At 45.4% G+C, this 24021-nt stretch overlaps 1 protein-coding gene across 1 annotated transcript; it reads right to left on the minus strand.

The window, feature by feature from the left end:
• Positions 1-763: 763 nt before the first annotated feature.
• On the minus strand, positions 764-20893 carry LOC135527883 (EMILIN-3). The gene is made up of 6 exons (XM_064956510.1): positions 20006-20893; positions 7560-7682; positions 5583-5908; positions 5141-5478; positions 4558-4905; positions 764-4339 (listed from the first exon to the last, which is right to left on the minus strand). The coding sequence occupies exons 1-6, from the start codon at positions 20203-20205 to the stop codon at positions 3197-3199; spliced, it is 2478 nt and encodes an 825-aa protein (XP_064812582.1). The 5' UTR covers positions 20206-20893; the 3' UTR covers positions 764-3196.
• Between the last annotated feature and the right edge of the window lie 3128 nt (positions 20894-24021).

Consider the following 24021-nt stretch of genomic DNA (forward strand, 5'->3'; position numbering starts at 1 on the left):
TTGTGGAGTGGTTGAAAAACAAGTTTTAATGATTCCAACCTAAGTGTATGTAAACTTCTGACTTCATTTGTGTGTGTGTGTGTGTGTGTGTGTGTGTGTGTGTGTGTATATATATATATCTCCATTGTGTGTGCGTGCATTCCATCAGTAATTCCACAGCCTTGTTGTGACTCCTGCCTGCATATCTGTCAGGGACACGAGTGACGCCTGTTCACCCATCTGCTCTTCAAACACTCCTCTCTTCCTCCCCCTCTTCCAATGTCCTCCCTCTCATCCTTCCATCTCTAACACTGCCAACCACAGCAGTGTTTCCCATCTCTCTACTCTCACCCGCCCTCCCCCTCCTTTCGCTGCCACCCTTTCATTCTCCTATGGAGCCTCCCCATCCTGGTGACAGTGCTGAGTCACATCCTGTCCTTCTGTTTACCCTGTCGTCCGACAGTCTAGTCCACCTGGCATGGAAAACATTTTGTTCTGTTTACCCTGTAGTCCGACAGTCTAGTCCACCTGGCATGGAAAACATTTTGTTCTGTTTACCCTGTAGTCCGACAGTCTAGTCCACCTGGCATGGAAAACATTTTGTTCTGTTTAGTGAATGGTATGCAATGTGCAGTCCCTGCTAAGGAGGAAGGGTTTAACATACTGTTCTTGTGTATTGGAAATACTACTGAAATTCTGAAGAATAAACCACAACGTCTGTCATTATCAGAGGATTTGATGCCTCCTGCTGGTTATTCTTAGATCTGCATCAGAACATGAGAAATCAAATCAAATCAGAGTTTATTGGTTGTATACGTAGATTTGCAAGTGTTACAGCAGGTGCAGTAGAATGTCTTATGTTAGTAGCTCCAACAGGGCAGTAGAATGTCTTATGTTAGTAGCTCCAACAGTGCAGTAGAATGTCTTATGTTAGTAGCTCCAACAGTGCAGTAGAATGTCTTATGTTAGTAGCTCCAACAGGGCAGTAGAATGTCTTATGTTAGTAGCTCCAACAGGGCAGTAGAATGTCTTATGTTAGTAGCTCCAACAGGGCAGTAGAATGTCTTATGTTAGTAGCTCCAACAGGGCAGTAGAATGTCTTATGTTAGTAGCTCCAACAGGGCAGTAGAATGTCTTATGTTAGTAGCTCCAACAGGGCAGTAGAATGTCTTATGTTAGTAGCTCCAACAGGGCAGTAGAATGTCTCTCAAACACAATACAAATACACAAATAATCAATAAATCAAGAACTGTCAGAACTAGTCCAATTAATAATCCAAAGATACTGTATATTAGCGTGAGCAGTTACAGTATATAAATACGTGATGTTTGTATAGACAGCATGTCATTTGGAAAAGAAAATGGTATGTACAATAGTAGGTTTATTAGGATGGGCTATGTGGAGAATACAGTATATACATACACAGTGAGTAAGCAACAGTATATAAACAGTATATGAAGTTACCAGTGTTCAATGTCTCACATGGGACATTAGTCTCAAGATGTAGAGCGGAGTATCGGGCAGGTAGCCGGCGAGTGATGGCTGTTCAACAGTATGATGGCCTGGTGATAGAAGCTGTTTCTCAGTCTCTCAGTCCCGGCTATGATGTACCTGTACCTTCTCCGTTAGACAGTATCAGAGTTAGCAGACCGTGGCTCCGGTGACATGACACATTTCTTCAGCCGCCTGAAGTTGAAGAGGCGCTGTTCCGCCTTCTTTACCACAGTGCTGGTGTGGTGGAACCATTTCAGGTTCTCAATGATGTGCAGGCCAAGGAACTTGAAGCTTTCTAACCTCTAGACTGTGGCCTGTGGATGGGGACGTGCTACCTCTTCTGTCTCATGTAGTCCACGATCAGCTCCTCTGCTTTGTTGACGTTGATGGAGGGATTATTTTCCTGGAAACACTTCGCCAGGGCTCTAACCTTCTCCCTGGTGGCTGTCTTGTTGTTCTGGTCATCAGGCCTACCACTGTCGTGTCATCAGCAAACTTGATGATTTAGTTAGTTGTGATCGGCCAGACCGTCATGTGAGTACAGGAGGGGGTGAGCAAGCACTGTGTTGAGGCTCAGTATGGCAGAAGTTTAGAAGTCTAGGACCCAGTTGTACAGGGATGACTTCAGACCCAGGGCCATGAGCTTAGTGACGAGCTTGGAAGGCACTATGGTGTTGAAAACTGAGCTGTAGTCAATGAGCAGCGTTCTCATACAGGTATTCCTCTTGTCCAGGTGGGATAGGGCGGTGTGCAGTGCTTACGACATTTAATCGTACATGGATCTGTTGGGGTGGTATGCAAATTGTAGGGGGTCTAGGGTGTCATTTAAGATGAAGGTTGTATGGTCCTTGACTCTCAAAGCACTTCATGATGACACAGGTGAGTTCTACAGGGTGATAGTCATTTAGTTCAGTTACCTTAGCTTGCATGGGCAATGTGAGGTTTTGTATGAGTAGGCCCAGTGACCTAGTATGAGTGACAGTCGGTTTGTGCCATCATGTCAACTGCCCGTCACTCATTGTTTGGCTTGACAATGAGCAATGGAGATGGAGAAGCACAAACAGATCTGGGACCAGGCTACTAGTTCACCTTAGTATCAAAACTCTTCCGCATAATACTATTCCATCTTAGACATCAGAATGACCAAAGAAGAAAACACAACACTTTAAGGAGAAATACATTTCTTTTTTTACAATAAAAAACCCAAAATGTTTACAAATATTATAGCACCTTTCATGTTGACATAGGCTCCAGTATTTTTAAAGGAAGAGTCCACACAGAGTGGAGTGTGTTTGCCAGTAGAAACCCATAGCTGCTCATTAGTCATTCACTTTGTTTTTGTTATTGGTTTTACACATATCTCTAATACGTAAAGTAGAACAATGCAACCATCATTTCTTCATATAAGTTAAAAAGTCAGTTAAAAATCTAAATAAAATGTCAAAAGAACAAAATTATCAGAAAAACAACAACAAAAATATCCCTTTAGGGAAAATATTGCCCAACTATACAACCAAGGGTGCATGTCAATAGTTTCAAATAGCCTCTTCTCCTCATCTCCTTCCCTGATCTGAACAGTTAGGGTAGGTCAAAGCAATATGATGGAATCCTGCTCTGAATTTCTTCTCACCTTTCCCATCAGAGGAGATGAAGGAAAGCAGATGAAAATGTGTATCCTCTTCACACTACTGACACACACAAGTCTCTCTCCGTAGCTCGGCTGCTACTGGTCTCCCCTATGATTGGATGAGCCCTTCCCGACACAGTCTTTGATCTCTCCCTTCAGCTCGGCTAGCTGTGTAGAGTGACTGGCCAGCGTTCCATTCACCTGTGACAGGTACGAGTCAGAGTGTCTCTCCAGCTCTGCTCTGATCCTCTCCAGGTGGTCCGCCAGCTCCCCCAGGCTGCCACACTGTCCCTCCACCTGGGACACACGACTATCCACCTCCTTCACCTCCCTCTGAACCCCAAGGGCCGTGCTCCAGCAGCCCTGCAGCTCCCCGGCCAGCCTCCTCCTCAGGCCCACCAGTTCCCCCTTCAGCTGGGCTAATCGGCGCTCCCCGGCCCCTAGGAGGGAGGCCTGGCGCCCCACCAGCTGGGTGATGCCCTGGACCTCGGTGGCTAGCTGGTTCTCCCTGTGTGTCCATGTGGCATTAGCTTGGCCCACTCCCTTAGTGAACAAGCTAACCGAGTCCCTCAGACCCTTCAGGGTGCGGTTGACAGAGTTGACATTGATTTTGAGGAGGGTGATCTCTCCTTGGACAGAGCCTTCCTGATCCTCCTGGGCGATACGCTTCAGAAGGGTCTGCAGCGTGGTGTTGAGATGGTCTAGCTGGTCGGCATGGGAGTCCAGACGACCTGACACCTTCTTCTCCACCTCCTCACACTCCTCCTCCGCTAGGCCTGTCCCCGTGCCTCCTTCAGGGGTAGTTGCGGGGGAGCAGGACGAGGTGCAGAGGAGCTCCAGGTCTGTGAGCTGTTTCTGAATGCCGTCCAGGTCTCCCTCCACCCTCCTCCTGACTGACTCGATCTCTGTCTCCAGGGCAGGCACCACCTGACCCTCCAGCAGAGCTGGGGCGGTGACGTTTCTCAGCTCTTCCACGGCCACAAACACCCTGTTCTCCAGGGTCTTCAGCTTGTCCTCCAGGGTCTTGAAGCCGTCCAGGTCCCAAGGCACCCTGGTAACCCCTACTTCCCCAGACTCTGTGGCATTGAGCCGGGCATCCATGTTCTCCAGACGGGCCTCTATCAGGGTCTCGATGTGGATAGTCTGGTCAGTGAGAGCAGCCTGGAGCTGGCGCTGAGACTCCGTTAACCCCGTCACTGACTCCTCTAGCATCAACACCCGCTGGGACAGGCTGTTCACCTGCAATGACAGTGACATGTCAGGCATGTAGTGTAGCAATAAGCCAGTCATGTACATGTTTAAGCCATTTACATATTGTGTGATAGAAATGTAAAGTACATTTCCGATTGAGCTGTCATATGCAGCATTTACTGTGAATTCATTCTCTGCTAAAGCGGGACGATTGCCTTTCAATTTCAGCTATGTGGATTGAATAGAGCCCCAAAGTGAATTGGTACCTGTCCGCAGCAGCTCTCAGTGAGGGTCAGTCCCTGTATTTGGGCCTGCAGAGTACCCAGCTCCTCTCTCAGGCCAGTCTCTCTGCCGTCCAGTGACTGCTGAATCTGTTCCTGTCCGTTCATGTGTTCATTATGACACTGTCTCTGGACCTCTCCTATCCTCTCCTCACAGTGGTTCTCCAGGCCAGACAGACGCCTCTCGAAGCCGTCCAGGATCTCAGCGCGGACGCCAGCAAGCTTAGCATCCAGCAGCTCCATGATGGAGGGAGAGCCCGAACCAGGGATGGGCCTGCCGGTCGCAGCCTCCAACATCCTCTTCAGCTGCCAGTCATGGCCCAGAACCATACCCTAATGAATGAGTGACAATGGTTTGGTTTTAGGCAGCACTTTCCTCAAACTCTTGACATTGTGTGGAAATAGGTCAGTGTCGGAGTCAAAGATGTACAGAATCTCAGCGTGAGATTCAGGATCGTTCTGATTGGCATTGTGCCACAAGTTTGATTATTGATTTGGACATGACTTGTTTTTCTACATTTCCATAATCTAGTGTAAACTATTCTAATCGCAAAACCTTAGCACCCACCTGTATCTCCTCCAGCATGTGTCCCTTGGCTCTGAGCTCATCCTTCACCTCCGTCACCCTCCCAGCCAGATCCCCAAACCCGGGGAAACCCTCTCCCCCCTTCAGGCCGTCTGGGGTCCCATCTGGGATAACCCCGAAGCCAACGGAAGAGTCAGAGAGACGGGGGGCACTGGAGAGCAGGGAGCCCAGCATCTTTGTGGTATCCTCCCGGAGAGAGAGGCGTAGACGGTCCTCCAGGCCAGCCACCACCCCGTTCAGAATGTCCAGACCCTGGGTTAGGCGACGCAGATCCACCTCCATACGGTCCAGACGCTCTCCACTAACACCAACCTTATAACCTAGAGAGAAAGAACATGATGATTACATAAGGGAAGGAAAGGGAAGAGTAAATCAGGGTTTGAAAATATAAATTGGTTAATATTCCACCCCTGTCTGGTCTGACCATAGTTGGGTTTGCCGTTCCCGGTGGGAAGTTGTCCAGTGGGAATGGGTCTATTATCAGGCTGATTTGGGAAGGGCCTCCCAGGCTCCAAATTAGCCCCCCCAGGGACAGGTTTGTGGTCCAAGGGGGGTCTGGGCTGCCCGTGAGGGTATCCCTTCGTTCCTGGGCGGTGGGGGGCACCACCCCTGAAGGGGGGCATCATATCGGGCAGGGAGGTGGGTCCATCGTAACAGTTCTCTCCAGAGTAGCCAGGACAGCACCTCCACTCCAGCTCAGTGATGGTTTTATAACCCACCTTGTATTTAGGCTTGTAGAAGGTCCGGTACCTGGAGTGGAGGATGGAGAGGAAGAGAGAGCAGGAGTGGAAGATGGAGAGGAGGAGAGAGCAGGAGTGGAAGATGGAGAGGAGGAGAGAGCAGGAGTGGAAGATGGAGAGGAGGAGAGAGCAGGAGTGGAAGATGGAGAGGAGGAGAGAGCAGAAGTGGAGGATGGAGAGAGGAGAGAGAAAGAGTGGAAGATGGAGAGGAGGAGAGAGCAGATAAGAGATCAGGAAGTGAGATTGGAGGAGAGGACATGATAGATCAAAGGATTAGGGTGTGTATAATGAGATGGTGGAGGGTATAAACAGTAGATTATGGTGTGTATAATGAGATGGTGGAGGGTATAAACAGTAGATTAGGGTGTGTATAATGAGATGGTGGAGGTTATAAACAGTAGATTAGGGTGTGTATAATGAGATGGTGGAGGGTATAAACAGTAGATTAGGGTGTGTATAATGAGATGGTGGAGGGTGTAAACAGTAGATTATGGTGTGTATAATGAGATGGTGGAGGGTATAAACAGTAGATTAGGGGATAAAGAGATGGTGTAGTGTGGAGATTATACAGGCTCAGGTGAGGGATTGTTACCAGGTTTATTACCCTTGTCTTTCTGATTCCCTCCATTTTATTTGAAGTAGAAATCCTTTGACTATTTATCTCTTTGAGGTCACTACAGAGGACCTTTGAGAGGCTTCAGTCACACCAGAGAGAATATGACATCCCAGCTCACACCCTCATTACATGAATTACCCTAATATATGTTTGTTTGTAATCCACTGGGATGAAAAGAAATGGTCAAACAACACTTTCAAACCCCTGTGGCCGGTTCAGAGTCACAGAGCCACTGACAAAACAACACAGTTGGGTGTGCCGCTGGGGGAACAGTATGGCGTTAACTAGTAGTACACACTGACACCACTAGAGGGCAGCACAAAAGAACTTTAAGGAAAATATTTTTAACCTATTACTTTTTTTTTAATGATCAGTTCACATAATATAATTTTAAAGTATGCAATAAGGTGTATGTAATAGAATATACCGGTCAAAAACGAATGTAGATATTATAACATGTCATTCTAAAGCTTCCAAAATCTTGTTTGCAATAGGAGTACCATCATGGCTGCACGGTTGTTTCCAAACAGCGCCCCCTGTCAGTCATCCATGATTTATACATATCATTGGTCCAAATGCAAAGCACACTGACTGCTTTGTCATGCTCGTCAAAAATACATGGAATGTGTACAACAGTGGTTGAGTCTCATTGTCAGTATCCTTTTCAGCCCCCTCTTACAGTTCGTATGAGTGTCAGAGGCTGCTGGGTCTGAATTCTCTACAGTAATTATATAGTTTCCAGTTTTATGTTTTAATTGTCCTTTCCCAACAATGCAATAGTTTCATAAAAAAAGAAGTGAGCTATTAAAAGTAAGTAAGCTATATACAGGGTCGGTGCCAATACCATATTTACCATACTTAATATGCAGGGATACTGGAGTGGTGGGGTAAGGTAACTAGGCATCAGGATACAGTATGAATAACCGAGTAGCAGCAGCGTATGTGATGATTGTGAGTGATTGTGAGTATGTGTACCTGTGTGTGTGTGTGTGTGTGCGCTGAGTCAGTGTAAATGTGTGCGCGTGAGCAAGTGAAGTGTACTTACATGACGACAGGACACTTCTGCCCCCAGATGCACTTGGTCGTGTACTCTGCTGTCACGTAAGTGGCCATACCGTCCTGCGTCGTACACGTAATGTTCTTCTGGACCACATACGCACAGTGGTTTCTGATAGAAAGAGAGAGAGAATATCAATAACGACAAAAACAACAACAGGATATCATCAAGTCCTCCAGCCAATGCTGTTTCTCCTGTAGAACTCTGTCCATAACAGCATTAGTGACGGTTGCCACTCCAGCACATATAGCAGCTCTTCACAATGGCCAAGGTTGGAATTCACTCATTCCGTACCACACTTTCTGAAAGTGTAGTGATGAAAATCAAGTTGAATTCTGGCCCATGTTACACATTTTCAATGACACTGATTCCCACATATACTATACTTGAGGCCAAAATCCTACATGAAGACATATGTGTTGTTGAGACTCAGCCATCGACTGTATCCAAGAGGCTCTGCAGGCTCATTCTGTCACTTTGACGCCAGTGCAACTATAGCAACTGCTAAATGTTCCTAGGCCAGTCCACACAGGAAGCAGTGCTCCGGCTTCTTTAGGACGTTAGATGTTGTTGGGGTTCCAAGGGATACTTATTATTAAGTGTGAAACGTAGCACTGCTCCACAGCAGTTCCAGGGCACACAAAAGTGTTTTGGAGGAAACTGAGGGAATACGTTTGAGGCAGAGAAGTGTGTGTTTGCCAAGTTAACAGGTTCATGGGGCAAAGAGAGAGGACAGGCTGTCGGAAATTATGAGAAACCACTGCCTTATTGGTTTAGGCATCCCTTAGCTTTTCTCTCTCTCTCTCTCTCTCTCTGTGTGTGTGTGTGTGTGTGTGTGTGTGTGTGTGTGTGTGTGTGTGTGTGTGTGTGTGTGTGTGTGAACTCTCGCTCTCTCCATGTGTTGACTCTATTGATAGGGGACTGGAGCAGGAATGACTGGGCTCCTTTCATACAGAGCAGGAAACCTGTTGCCGGGGTGTGCGTCGTCAAGGAAGTGGTTAGCTGTGCTGTCGTGTGACCTGACCTGGTGAAGTATTATGGGATGTTCTTCGAGTCAATGGACTGCACTAAAGCCACTTTCTAGTGGGAGGGTTATATTGTGCCCTTGGAAAAGTCTGTGTCCATTCTCTCAAAATAACAAAAAGCAAGAAAGTACACATGCAAATCACTGTGCACACGTACACAGACAAAGGCAAACATGAACACACCCCCCACCCCTCTCACACCCACACTCATGTAGAAGTCCTCCTTTACAGTAAAATGCACAACATACAACTGGTTTTAGAATCATACAGTAAAATGCACAACATCACAACTGGTTTTAGAATCATACAGTAAAATGCACAACATCACAACTGGTTTTAGAATCATACAGTAAAATGCACAACATACAACTGGTTTTAGAATCATACAGTAAAATGCACAACATACAACTGGTTTTAGAATCATACAGTAAAATGCACAACATCACAACTGGTTTTAGAATCATACAGTAAAATGCACAACATACAACTGGTTTTAGAATCATACAGTAAAATGCACAACATCACAACTGGTTTTAGAATCATACAGTAAAATGCACAACATACAACTGGTTTTAGAATCATACAGTAAAATGCACAACATCACAACTGGTTTTAGAATCATACAGTAAAATGCACAACATCACAACTGGTTTTAGAATCATACAGTAAAATGCACAACATACAACTGGTTTTAGAATCATACAGTAAAATGCACAACATACAACTGGTTTTAGAATCATACAGTAAAATGCACAACATCACAACTGGTTTTAGAATCATACAGTAAAATGCACAACATCACAACTGGTTTTAGAATCATACAGTAAAATGCACAACATCACAACTGGTTTTAGAATCATACAGTAAAATGCACAACATCACAACTGGTTTTAGAATCATACAGTAAAATGCACAACATACAACTGTTTTAGAATCATACAGTAAAATGCACAACATACAACTGGTTTTAGAATCATACAGTAAAATGCACAACATACAACTGGTTTTAGAATCATACAGTAAAATGCTGAAGAGGATTTTAAGCTGGTAGTTTCCTCCCTATAAAGGCTGGATTTATTGACAGTATGAAACAGCTTTACTTCCTGTTATTGGTTCATTCATCAGAGTGCAAGGAGAAGGCCTGTTTTAGGGTGAAGAAGTTAAGGTGATTGACAGCTGATGGAAAGGGGACTGTGTTTGTGTGTGTGGTGTCAGATGGAGAAGGTGATTGACAGCTGATGGAAAGGGGACTGTGTTTGTGTGTGTGGTGTCAGATGGAGAAGGTGATTGACAGCTGATGGAAAGGGGACTGTGTTTGTGTGTGTGGTGTCAGATGGAGGAGGGAAAACAGACTACACTCCCAGATTTCTTTGTCAGGTGCACATCTGGGCTGAGTGAGCAACCTTCAGATTCTTATCACTGAGGCCTAAAGACCAGGAATCCAAATGGGCACAGCCACCAGAAAGCCTCTGCTCCCCTCCTCTCCTTCTTTCCCTGCTTGCTTTCATCCCTCTCTCCCCCCTCCTTCTCCTTACTTCCTCCACTCTGATTACCCTCCCTCATCCTTCTCCCATTCCCTCTTCCTCTACTTTCTCCTCAAACTTACTCTCTCCTTTCTCTCCAACTTGTCACCCCCTTTTTTTACCCCCTCTTCTCCTCCTCCCTTCTCTCCAGCCCCCCATTGCATGGGTCTGTCAATGTAATTTGGGTCTGCGTGTTATTCATTCCTAGCAGGTGTCTCAAAGACATACAGAGAGAGAGTGAGACAGAGAGATGGAGGGAGGGTAAAAAGAGAGAGTGGGAGAGCATGAAAGTGAGAGAAAGAAAGAGAGTGTGAGAGAGAGAGCTAAGATACTGTGAACTAAGTGTGTCTCTCTACAGACAGTGATTTGGGCCAGAGCACCTCAAGGCCAATCCATCTGCTTTGGAAAGCAGCAAATAGGGTCAATGAGAAACAGAGAATGTTAATGGAGATGGAGAGATAAACCTGAGAACAGCACCACACACACACACACACACACACACACACACACACACACACTTACTGGAGATCTGACCTCCTCGCCTCACAACCACTGAGACCGCAAAGCAAGAGCCGTAAAGATTACAAGGGCTTCACAGCTGTGTGTGAGAGTGAGGTGAGTGAGTGAGGTGAGTGAGTGAGTGAGGTGAGTGAGTGAGGTGAGTGAGTGAGGTGAGTGAGTGAGGTGAGGTGAGTGAGTGAGGTGAGTGAGTGAGGTGAGTGAGTGAGGTGAGTGAGTGAGTGAGTGAGTGAGTGAGTGAGTGAGTGAGTGAGTGAGTGAGTGAGTGAGTGAGTGAGTGAGTGAGTGAGTGAGTGAGTGAGTGGCTCAGCTGCTGTCCTGGTACGGAGAATTTGGACTTGGTCTATTGTGGTAAGACTGCGTTAATCCTGACTCTGGGGAACAGGGATGGACTGATCCAGGATCTGAGATGAGAGGATTAAACTTCACACTGTTCTCAGTCTTTCCATCTTCACCATCAGAGATGTGTACACAACAGAGATCTGTCGATAACCCTACATGCTATTGCCTGAAAGACAGTTCTCTCGTCATTCTTTTCAACCATTCCACACTACCCAAAACAGATATCTCACCTTCCAAGCTCTCTCCCCAAAACAAACCTTCCTCTTCAACCTTACCCCACCCTGCCTCACCCTCTTTCTCTCTATGCCTCACCTCACACCACTCCCCCAACCTCCCCCAAAAGACAGAGCACAGCCCCTTCCTCACCCTTTCTCCCAATACTTCTCCATTCTCTCTCTCTCTCTCTCTCTCTCACTCTCTCTCACTCTCTCTCTCAATTCAATTTAATGGATTTATTGGCATATGTTAACATTGCTAAAGCAAGTGAAGTAGATAATAAACAAAAGTGAAAAAAATAATACAAATTTAACAGTCAACATTACACTCACAAAAGTTCAAATGTCATATTAAGTACAGTGTTGTAACGATGTGCAAATAGTTAAAGTACAAAATGGAAAATAAATAAACATAAATATGGGTTGTATTTACAATGGTGCTTGTTCTTCACCGGTTGCCCTTTTCTTGGGGCAACAGGTCACATATTGTGCTACTGTGATGGCACACTGTGGTATTTCACCCAGTAGATATGGGAGTTGGGTTTGTTTTTTAATTCTTTGTGGATCTGTGTAATCTGAGGGAAAAATGTGTCTCTAAAATATTGGCCTTAATTTAACTAGGCATGCCAGTTAAGAACAAATTCTTATTTACAATGATGGCCTACTCCGGCCAAACCCGGACGACGCTGGCCAATTGTGTGAATCAGCCTGTGAGTAAGTCATTTTTCTGGTGTAGGTCTGGTCCCACTGTAAATATTTCCAGTATATCCTTATAGTTCCTAAATCCCCTCTGAGTCTCCGAAGGGGAAAGGATAATTCAGTTTCAAATTCTCCTATGGAGCGCTTTGGCAAATATTATTGCAAGTAGTCCCTCAACCTCTCCCAAAACAACTCACCTCTCAATCCATCTCCCCCTTTTCTTTGTTCTCCTTCTTTCTCTGCTCCTCCTCCTCCTCATTCTCTCTTTCTCAATTTATATTTAATTTCCTAACATTCTCACAATTCTCCCCAAACACTATGCTCCAGGGATCATCAGCTTTTCTGGAGTGGGTGGTTGGGGGACCCAAAACATAATTACTAATAATTTGTAAGAAGCCAAACAGATATGTTTGACTATAACATAAGTTCAAACCTTGCTAACATTTGTATACGATCACGTGTCACTCTATGATGTGTGGAAATACTTGGACAGATTTCTTAAATTAAAATCACTGCTGATTTCCTCCTGTTTTTAGTCTTTTATGTCCAACATTGAAAATTCCACACCTTCTCTTGCTGTCTTCCATAGTTGTAGTGCCAATGTGAAGTGTGATTTTAACATGTTGTCCTCAACTGCAAGGGTCCTGCCTACCTGTCCCTCAAACACATTTATTCGTGGACCAGGGAAGGAATTTCCAAAAAGTTTCAACGTATGATCAGTCTTGCATATGATCCCCAAAATCTCTTTCCTGATCTCCCTCTCTCTTTCCTTCGGTCTCTCTATCTCTCGGTCTCTCTTTCTCTCTCTTCTGAAACTCATCACGAGGGGCCGCAGTTGACATTTTGCAATTTTATAACTAAATTCCTGGCCGTCCCTGTTTTAGAACAATGAAATGATCCAGGTACAGTTTTTAATATGATATCTGAGTGAGACAATCAATAGGGGTCCCCCAGCAGGTTATTAAAACATGATACAAGTTTACATTGCTGGCCGCTAAACTAACTTAGCAATCTGAAAAATGTTAGCTGGCGTGGGCTAATCAGTGACTGACATAATGAGAGTTTATCCGATGATTGTCAACCAAATTTAGAAAAATTAAAGTAAGTTGAGCCCCCCAAAAAAAATAAAGAGCCTTGAAAAGGGGTCCTGCGGGCCACAGTTGCCCATCCCTGTCTTAGAACAATTAAACGATGCAGGTACTGTTTTTCCAGAACTCAGCTCTGACGTATACAGTGCATTTCCTATAGCCGTTTACTTTTGGAAGTAAGACTCAAATACTGGCAGTCCATTTAAATACCTCTCTTTAGCCCAAGGTATTTCCTGATGCATTTAATCTACTTTAGGCTACAGCTACTAAAACTAAGGGATTGCAGTCCGGGAGTAAAATGACTGCCATCGTGGGAAAGTATGTTGTGTTTGCTACAGTATAATGCATGCCTGTCTGTCGGACATCTACTTCGCATTATGAGTGAGCAAAGAGAAAACAGTATAAAACTTATAGTGACAAGCTCAACTGCTTGTTGAGAAATATTAAAGAGTATTAAAAAGTTATTTCTAACCTCTGGTTCTCCGTTATGGACCCATGCAGCACACAACAGCAGAGTTGACTATAGCTGAATGCATCCATGTCAAAGCCTCTACAGCCCCATTCTCATCAACAGGGCTATAGCGGAGCAGATTGAGATATTCAAGTTCCTTGGTGTCCACATCACCAACAAACTATCATGGTCCAAACACACCAAGACAGTTGTGAAGAGTGCACGACAATGCCTATTTCCCCTCAGGAGACTGAAAAGATTTGGCATGGGTCCCCAGTTATACAGTTGCACCATCGAGAGCATCCTGACTGTTTGCACCACCGCCTGGAATGGCAACTGCACTGCCTCCAACCGCAATGCCCTACGTCCCAGTACATCACTGGGGCCAAGCTTCCTGCCATACAGGACGTTTATACCAGTCACTGACAGAGGAAGGCCCTAAAAATTGCAAAAGATACCAGCCACCCCCCACCCCATTTTTATTCTGCTACTACTCTCTGTTTATGATCTATGCATAGTCACTTTACCTCTACCGACATTTACATATTACCTCCATTACCTCAACTAACCTGTGCCCCTGCACATTGACTCTGTACCGGAACCCCCTGTATATAGCCTTGTTACTATTATTTTATTGTTGCCATTTACTTATTTGTTATTTTTCTATTTTCTTATTTTTTACTTTGTCTATCGTTTTAACTTCAGTTTATTTGAGTAAATACTTTCTTGACACTTATTTTTCTTAACTGCATTGTTGGTTAAGGGCTTGTAAGTAAGCATTTCCCTGTAAAGTCTACACCTGTTGTATTCATGGCATGTGACAAGTAAGATTTGTTTTGATTTGATCTTGGAGAATGTCAATAATATCTATCACTGCTGTCATCTCTGCAAATCTAACAATATACTGTATACACTACTTGTAATTGTCAAGTTTATCAGATGGACGGACAGACAGACAGACCCGGTACAGCCTTTGCCCCCTACCCACTGGTACCCATATCTGGGTCTGGCTCACATAACCATTTTCAGAGTCTATTGACAAGATGTTTGTGAGACTCTTAAGAACCCGCCCCTTTTTTTAAATGATTGCCTAAAATGACATACCCAAATCTAACTGCCTCTCCCTCAGGCCCAAAAGCAAGGATATGCATATTATTGGTACCATTTGAAAGGAAACACTTTGAAGGTTGTGGAAATGTGAAAGGAATGTAGGAGAATACAACCCAATAGATCTGTTAAAAGATCATACAAAGACGAAAACACTGTTATTTTGTATTTTTTTCTACCATCTTTGAAATACAAGAGAAAGGCCATAATGTATTATTCCAGCCCAGCTGCAATTTAGATTTTGGCCACTAGATGGCAGTAGTGTATGTGTAAAGCTTTAGAAGGATCCAATTAACCATTTTATTTCTGTTCAAAATGTTGTATCAAGACTGCCCAAATGTGCCTAATTTGTTTATTAATAACTTTTCATGTTCAAAATTGTGCACTCTCCTCAAACAATAGCATGGTATTTTTTCACTGTAATAGCTACTGTAAACAGAATACGGCCAAGCAAAAAGCAGTACCATCATAAGCAGCATCCCATGATATTTTCACATGGAAATACCTCAAAACGCTAAACTTGAATTGAATTGGCTTGACTCACATAGATTTTCCCCAATACTCCCCCTGTAGCCCTCTATGGTCTGTGTAAGTCCCCATGCAGTCCAGTTGTAGGCATTGTGATCATTGTCTACCTTGTTACTACCAATGAGGAGAGGGCCACATTCCCTCCCACCAGGAAATAGTCGGCATGAATGGGACTGAACGGCTGTCAAATCACATGCTCCATTGCAACAAGACAGTTAAAAACAAAAGAAGAAAACCGGGCAACGCACCGACGGCTGAAGACTAGACAGAGAACGTGTGTTAATTCCATGGAGTGACGAGTAGCCTACGGAAATACATGTATTTTGTTATGTAGCTTTGTATATTTGTGTTATGTTATTACTGGTATTTCTAGGTGTTAGAAATTCCAGATAATCTCGCTCACACACACACACACACACACACACACACACACACACACACACACACACACACACACACACACACACACACACACACACAGGCTCATTGCAGCGCGTGTAATATTAGTAAAGTAAAGTACCAGTCAAATGTTTGGACACGCCTACTCATTACCTTAATTTTTCCAATTTTCAACACTGTGGAATAATTGTGAAGACATCAAAACTATGAAATGACATGGAATCATGTGGTAATAAAAACTCAAAACAATGAAAATATATTCTATATTTGAGATTCTTCAAAGTAGCCACCCTTTGCCTTGATGACAGCTTTGCTCACTCTTGGCATTCTCTCAGCCAGCTTCATGAGGTAGTCACCTGGAATGCAGGTGTGCCTTGTTAAAAGTTAATTTGTTCCAACATCTAGTGGAAAGCCTTTCCAGAAGAGTGGAGGCTGTTATAGGAGTAATGGGGGGACCAACTCCATATTAATGCCCATGATTTTGTAGTGAGATGTTTGACGAGCAGGTGCCCACATACTTTCGGTTATATAGGGCATATCCACTGCCCCAGACACCAACTGAAGTCATATATCTACGGTGACTGTTTGCCTGTGACAGATCTCCAGGTTCCTGTATGACCTGGGTGAGTTAGACAGCCTATTAATACAACTGGAGGATAGATAGATGTCCACCTGTCTCTTTTTGTTTACCTTCAACTATGTCTCCACTGCAGCTAAAGGCAAAGAAGTAAAGGTTGCCACACTCAACTCTTTAGAGACTCATTGGCTGCAGGGGTTCAAGTGCCTATTCTACTCCTATGCCAAGATTATAGACCATGAATCTGGAAATGCATATGTGTGTGTTCCTGTGTATATATTTAAAGCTATTGGCATCAGTGTCCCTATCGTAAACCAAATAATCTGCCACTTTAAAGGAGCACTAGGCCCTGTCTCGTGACAGCACAGTTGCAGTGGCATTTCAGCCATTTTAGACTTCACTGTAAAACACCTACTGTCTCTATGGAGATGTAAGGCAAGGGTGAGATGGAGGGATAGGGAGGAAGGGGGAGGTTGAGGGTGAGAGGGAGGGATAGGGAGGAAGGGGGAGGTTGAGGGTGAGCGGAAGGGATAGGGAGGAAGGTGGAGGTTGAGGGTGAGACAGAGTGACAGAGATAGGGAGGAAGAAGATGTAAGGCAAGGGTGAGATGGAGGGATAGGGAGGAAGGGGGAGGTTGAGGGTGAGATGGAGGGATAGGGAGGAAGGGGGAGGTTGAGGGATAGGGAGGAAGGGGGAGGTTGAGGGTGAGACGGAATGACAAGGAGGAAGGTGGTTGAAGAAGAGGGGGAGGGAGAGGTAGTGAGCGAGTGATTGATTGAGGGTGAGGGTAGAGAGACTGAGGAAGGTGAGAGAGAGTGAGTGAGATCTAGTGAGGAATGGTGTGGTGAATATATGGATTAGGGTGGGATAAAGACAACATTAGGAGAGACCTCTCTGGGTCAATTAATGTGAGGAAAGGATAAGGGTAAGGATAAGGGCAGGTGGGGAAAGAGTACTGATGTCACACCCTGATCTGTTTCACCTGTCTTTGTGCTTGTCTCCACCTCCCTCCAGGTCTCGCACATCTTCCCCATTATCCCCAGTGTATTTATACCTGGGTTCTCTGTCTGTTGCCAGTTCGTTTTATTTCATCAAGGCTACCAGTGGTTTTCCAGTGCTCCTATCTTTCTCTAGTTCCTGTTTACTGGTTACCTGAACATTGTTACAAATTATCTTTTCAATGCATTACATTGAAAAAGGAAGAGAGGAAATTAATGTACAGTAGGAACTACGTTTTCTTATATGAGTTGCAATAAGGTACATCTGTATGTAAAAGAAAACTAAGGATTTGTCAAAAATATGCAATCAACATGCAAAGCAATTAAAATGTTTTAATTAATAAAAACGCAATGCAAAATGAGGTGCATATGAACAATACAATTGCCAGACTTCAATATACTTCAGACTCCAGAAATAAACATGTCTAATTGTTTCACCCATTCAATCCCTCGTTCACCTCTCTGTTTCTCCATGGGACCGGCTGACATTCACTCACTCACCCATTCACCCTCTTTCCCTCACTGCACTCACTCCCTCTTTCCCTCATGCACTCCCTCACTCACAAACTCCCTTTCACTCCCTCACTCACAAACTCCCTTTCACTCCCTCACTCACAAACTCCCTTTCACTCCCTCACTCACAAACTCCCTTTCACTCCCTCACTCACAAACTCCCTTTCACTCCCTCACCAGGGGTGGAAAGAATACTGAAATATCCTGCTCAAGTAGAAGTCAAATTACATACTTTGAAAAATACTGCAAAAAGTACTTGGAAAAGCTACTCAATTATTACTTTCCACCTCTGGGTGTAGGTGAGGCGGGTGATAGAGGCGGGTTAAGAGTCGGAATAAAGACTACGTCGGGCTGGGTCAGGGTCTGTCTGCTTGGTGAATTAGGGTGAGAAGGGAGTGGGGTGAGGGAGGGGTGAGGGAGGCGGGTTAAGAGTCGGAATAAAGACTACGTCGGGCTGGGTCACGGTCTGTCTGCTTGGTGAATTAGGGTGAGAAGGGAGTGGGGTGAGGGAGGGGTGAGGGAGGCGGGTTAAGAGTCGGAATAAAGACTACGTCGGGCTGGGTCAGGGTCTGTCTGCTTGGTGAATTAGGGTGAGAAGGGAGTGGGGTGAGGGAGGGGTGAGGGAGGCGGGTTAAGAGTCGGAATAAAGACTACGTCGGGCTGGGTCACGGTCTGTCTGCTTGGTGAATTAGGGTGAGAAGGGAGTGGGGTGAGGGAGGGGGAGGGAGGTGGGTTAAGAGTCGGAATAAAGACTACGTCGGGCTGGGTCAGGGTCTGTCTGCTTGGGGAATTAGGGTGAGAAGGGAGTGGGGTGAGGGAGGGGGAGGGAGGCGGGTTAAGAGTCGGAATAAAGACTACGTCGGGCTGGGTCAGGGTCTGTCTGCTTGGGGAATTAGGGTGAGAAGGGAGTGGGGTGAGGGAGGGGTGAGGGAGGGGTGAGGAAAGAGTAGGGTGTAGGAGGGGTGAGGGTGAGGGAGTGGTGAGGGAGTGGTGAGTAAAGAGGGGGTGAGGGAAGGGTGAGGGAGTGGTGAGTAGGGAGGAGGGAGGAGGGTGAGGTAAAGGGTGAGGGAGTAGTGAGTAAAGAGGGGGTGAGGGAAGGGTGAGGGAGTGGTGAGTAGGGAGGAGGGAGGAGGGAGGAGGGTGAGGTAAAGGGTGAAGGAGTGGTGAGTAAAGAGGGGGTGAGGGAGTGGTGAGGAGGGTGAGGGTAAAGTTTAAGTAGGGCCAGACCAAGCTCTGTCTGCTGGGGCTGGTAGAGGAAAACAGCAGGGAGCTGTCCAGAGTGGTCCATCTCTCAGGGGAAGCCAAGCAGGAGAATGAGAGAAAGGAGACAGCAGACCCCAGGGCCAAACAACCTAACAATTCCTATGTTTGTGTGTATAATCAATGAATTGCCATGATAGTCTTTTTTAGGTTTTATAATAAAACGAGGGAGAGAACCACAGGAAGTGGAGCGAGAGATTATCCCCCCAGAGCCAGCTATTTTATCACTTGGGTAAGTATTTGGTGGTGACTAGAAGAGATCAAAGGCTTTACTTGCGTCGGAGCACAAAGTATGTCCCCACATGTTTACCCCTTACTGTAAATCTACTGTAGCCTGGTATTGAATTACACTGAGGCTGGAATTCAATCAAATTCACCACAGTCATGTCTTCATGACCAAACTTTAGCCAGCATAGACACACTTCTTATTTTGACACAAGCCACAAGACTCAACGTGAGGGAAGCCTGTCAGGTAGTAGTAGTAGTAGGTTTTCCCTTCCCAAAATATATCAGACCTCAATAAGGGTTTGATTGAATTGGGCTGTGAATTACTACATGACTAAAGCAGGATCCAAAAGCAACAAGCCTTGGTACTGGTTTAGACTTCTATTAGCATCACTCCCATCTGGCTAGGGGTACCCAGCTGTATGTCTGCTTCTAATGGAGCTCACGCACACACACACACACACACACACACACACACACACACACACACACACACACACACACACACACACACACACACACACACACACACACACACACACACACACACACACGTGCGTGTGCACAAACACACAGAGCTCAGAAGATCAATACCCCTGACATCAGCTCAGCTCTCCTCTTATAATGAGCTCTTTGTCTCCATAATGCAGCATGTCATTGTTTCTTCATAATGTTTATCTTCAGTCACAGATGGTTTTAACCACAGAGATAGGCTGACGGTGTGTGAGAGAGAGAGAAACCGAGTCAATTCAGCCAGTGTTATTGAAGCGATACAGTAAAAGCATATTTGTATTACCCATCCGTGACATGGGTTAAGATATAAGATTCATGTGGAAAAGAGCTATAAGCCCATATTCTATTTGCCATGTAAACCCTTATTGCCTTGTAAATCACTTGGAGAGGTGCTGTACAAATGTATGACTAGTAAAGTTGAAGCTAGACGCAGTTTCAGGAGATGCACTTACTTGTGGCGGGTCATGGGTTTTCCTGGGGTGTAGTGTGGGTTGACTCCAGCCTTGTACAGGTTGTATCTGTTGCCATGACTTCCTCCAAAGAACGGGTTCCCATGGCCTGTTCCATAGAAGGTTCCTTTGGTGTCCACCAGTGACAGGAACACTCCTAGAATAAAGGGCTGCAGAGCAGCTTGAGAAAACCTGGACCTCATTTTCTCTTCGTAGAGGCTGCCAAAATAGCACCCGTGGAAAAGCACCAAAAAGGAGGACCAATATAAATTATTAAGGAACCGATTGATATCTAGAAAGGAGATTTAAAAAAAGAGCTGTGTGTCAGGTGCCTGCAGTGTTGTTGTCTTGTCTTCAGTTAGCCCTGAGGGAAACCTCTAGTCCAAACCTCTGCAGTGTTGTTCTCTTGTCTTCAGTTAGCCCTGAGGGAAACCTCTAGTCCAAACCTCTGCAGTGTTGTTCTCTTGTCTTCAGTTAGCCCTGAGGGAAACCTCTAGTCCAAACCTCTGCAGTGTTGTTGTCTTGTTTTCAGTTTGCCCTGCGGGAAACCTCTAGTCCAAACCTCTGCAGTGTCAACAGCAATCTGACCTGTCCTCTATCTCTCTTCTTCAAAACATCTCTCCCAGACAGCTGCCAGCAATAGGCAGAACAGAAGAAAACCTAGAGAACGAGATGGAGAAGGGATGAGGGAAATAGGGAGGGAGAGAGCACAACCAAATGTAAAGTAAAGGACAGGTGAAAAAGGGGGAGACAGACAGAGGAGAGTGAGAGATAGAGATGGTCTCTAGGAATGCCACAGCTCCATACACAAACACGAGCGTGTGAGTGAGCGGGGGACGTGCTGACTAAGCTCCCCCAGCCTTCTGTATGCTGTGTGGGTGTGTGTGTGTGTGTGTGAGGTGTGTGGATCAGCGTGCTCCACTACTGACTCTGAGGGGGCAGGCTGACAGGCAGCAGTCATTTGCATATCCCTCCCAAACCCCAGCCCCTACCCCTGGCCTGACATGTTGCCCAGCCCAGACACAGGGGAACAACCCCTATTTTTTTCTCTTCTCTCTTTCTCTCTGTTCTCTCTGTTCTCTCTCTCTCTCACTATCTCACTATCTCTCTCTCTCTCCAACCAGACTCAAATGGAAAAACAGAGCAATCCAGGCCAGCACCCACATAACCTACCCTCTTTCCTCTTTACCCCTCCTTAACCCCTCCTTCCCTTTACCCCTCCTTCCCTCTACCCCGCCTTAACCCCTCCTTCCCTCTACCCCTCCTTAACCCCTCCTTCCCTTTACCCCTCCTTAACCCCTCCTTCCCTTTATCCCTCCTTAACCCCTCCTTCCCTTTACCCCTCCTTAACCCCTCCTTCCCTTTACCCCTCCTTAACCCCTTCCTCTCTTTACCCCTCCTTCCCTTTACCCCTCCTTAACCCCTCCTTCCCTTTACCCCTTCTTAACCCCTCCTTCCCTTTACCCCTCCTTAACCCCCCCTTCCCTTTACCCCTCCTTAACCCCTTCTTCTCTTTACCCCTCCTTCCCTTTACCCCTCCTTAACCCCTCCTTCCCTTTACCCCTTCTTAACCCCTCCTTCCCTTTACCCCTCCTTAACCCCTCCTTCCCTTTACCCCTCCTTAACCCCTCCTTCCCTTTACCCCTCCTTAACCACTCCTCCCCTTTACCCCTCCTTAACCCCTCCTTCCCTTTACCCCTTCTTAACCCCTCCTTCCCTTTACCCCTCCTTAACCCCTCCTTCCTTTTACCCCTCCTTAACCCCTCCTTCCCTTTATCCCTCCTTAACCCCTCCTTCCCTTTACCCCTCCTTAACCACTCCTTCCCTTTACCCCTCCTTAACCCCCCCTTCCCTTTACCCCTCCTTAACCCATCCTTCCCTTTATCCCTCCTTAACCCCTCCTTCCCTTTACCCCTCCTTAACCACTCCTTCCCTTTACCCCTCCTTAACCCCTCCTTCCCTCTACCCCTCCTTAACCCCTCCTTCCCTTTACCCCTCCTTTACCCCTCCATCCCCCTTTACTACCTCTCTCTCTTCTTCCCCACACACACCAGCTCTTGCAGCAGCAGGCTTTTCCCTCTCTCTTTCTCTCTCTCCTCTCTCTCTCTCTCTCTCCACCCCTCCCTCATATCTACCATCCACTTCCTTCTCTGTTTCTTTCTCTGGGTCCCCCACTCCCTCCTTCCTATACGCCCCCATCCCTCTCCGCCAGTCTCTCGCTAGCAGCTGGACATCAAAGTGGAGCCACTGTTCAGTGAGGGGTTTCCATGTGCGCCTCTACCCAGACACAAGGATGGACCCTCTATCAGCCTCCCTGTGTTCCCTCTACCACTTACCCCACACCGCTCAGCCCCCACTGGATGCATTCATATAGTCACCTCATCCATCTTCATATAGCCACCTCATCCATCTTCATATAGCCACTTCATCCATCTTCAACATGTCTACTTACAATACATGACAAAACGACAGTGGAGTACATTAAACGGATGCACATACAATTCATTTGATGAACAGTGAAAGAAACAGTGTCAGCCAAAGCGTTCCCCATACGACCCTGTCTTTCATAAACCTGGTAGACCCAAACACTCACGTGTCAGAGACTTCACATAGTCTTATCAGTTAAACACCGCCTTGCTTTCTGTATATCTCTTATCAGTTAAACACCGCCTTGCTTTCTGTACATCTCTTATCAGTTAAACACCGCCTTGCTTTCTGTATATCTCTTATCAGTTAAACACCGCCTTGCTTTCTGGATATATCTTATCAGTTAAACACCGCCTTGCTTTCTGTATATCTCTTATCAGTTAAACACCGCCTTGCTTTCTGTATATCTCTTATCAGTTAAACACCGCCTTGCTTTCTGTATATATCTTATCAGTTAAACACCGCCTTGCTTTCTGTATATCTCTTATCAGTTACATTTTACATTTAAGTCATTTAGCAGACGCTCTTATCCAGAGCGACTTACAATTAAACACTGCCTTGCTTTCTGTATATCTCTTATCAGTTAAACACCGCCTTGCTTTCTGTATATCTCTTATCAGTTAAACACCGCCTTGCTTTCTGTATATATCTTATCAGTTAAACATCGCCTTGCTTTCTGTATATATCTTATCAGTTAAACACCGCCTTGCTTTCTGTATATATCTTATCAGTTAAACACCGCCTTGCTTTCTGTATATCTCTTATCAGTTAAATACCGCCTTGCTTTCTGTATATCTCTTATCAGTTAAATACCGCCTTGCTTTCTGTATATCTCTTATCAGTTAAACACCGCCTTGCTTTCTGTATATATCTTATCAGTTAAACATCGCCTTGCTTTCTGTATATCTCTTATCAGTTAAACACTGCCTTGCTTTCTGTATATCTCCTATCAGTTAAACACTGCCTTGCTTTCTGTATATCTCTTATCAGTTAAATACCGCCTTGCTTTCTGTATATCTCTTATCAGTTAAATACCGCCTTGCTTTCTGTATATCTCTTATCAGTTAAACACTACCTTGCTTTCTGTATATCTCCTATCAGCTTAAAATATAGCAATGTCATTGGGACACACCTAGATAAATAACCAGTAAGTAGATGGTCATCTGTGCCTGGTTTAGGGCACTAAATGTTACTTCCCTTCCCTCCTCCCTAACTGTGTCTTATTGTTGACTGTGAGAAGAGAGTCGAGCCATCCTGAGAGTCGTGAAGGGAAAGAATGGTGTATGAGTGTTTGATGTGGGAGACCCTTCTTACCACTGTGCCTATAGTTTACACTGTCTTGTTTGCTCTTAATTTGTAAGCCATTGTAAAAGGAAAACAGCACCTCGCAGTATTCTAAACGATGCACACACATAAAGGTACACACACACACACACACATTTTCTGTCCTCTGAATTGCACAAAGAATATCACTCAACATTTGCAATGGTATTTATCTCATAAAAGCGATGCACTGGTAGAGCTGTTTAGCAAACAAAAAATGTTATACACTGTGTTCGTCCAAAAAGCCTAAAGGGTTGGTATCTGCAGAA

Source organism: Oncorhynchus masou, chromosome 33 (genome assembly GCF_036934945.1).
Source record: "Oncorhynchus masou masou isolate Uvic2021 chromosome 33, UVic_Omas_1.1, whole genome shotgun sequence".
Classification (NCBI taxonomy): domain Eukaryota; kingdom Metazoa; phylum Chordata; class Actinopteri; order Salmoniformes; family Salmonidae; genus Oncorhynchus; species Oncorhynchus masou.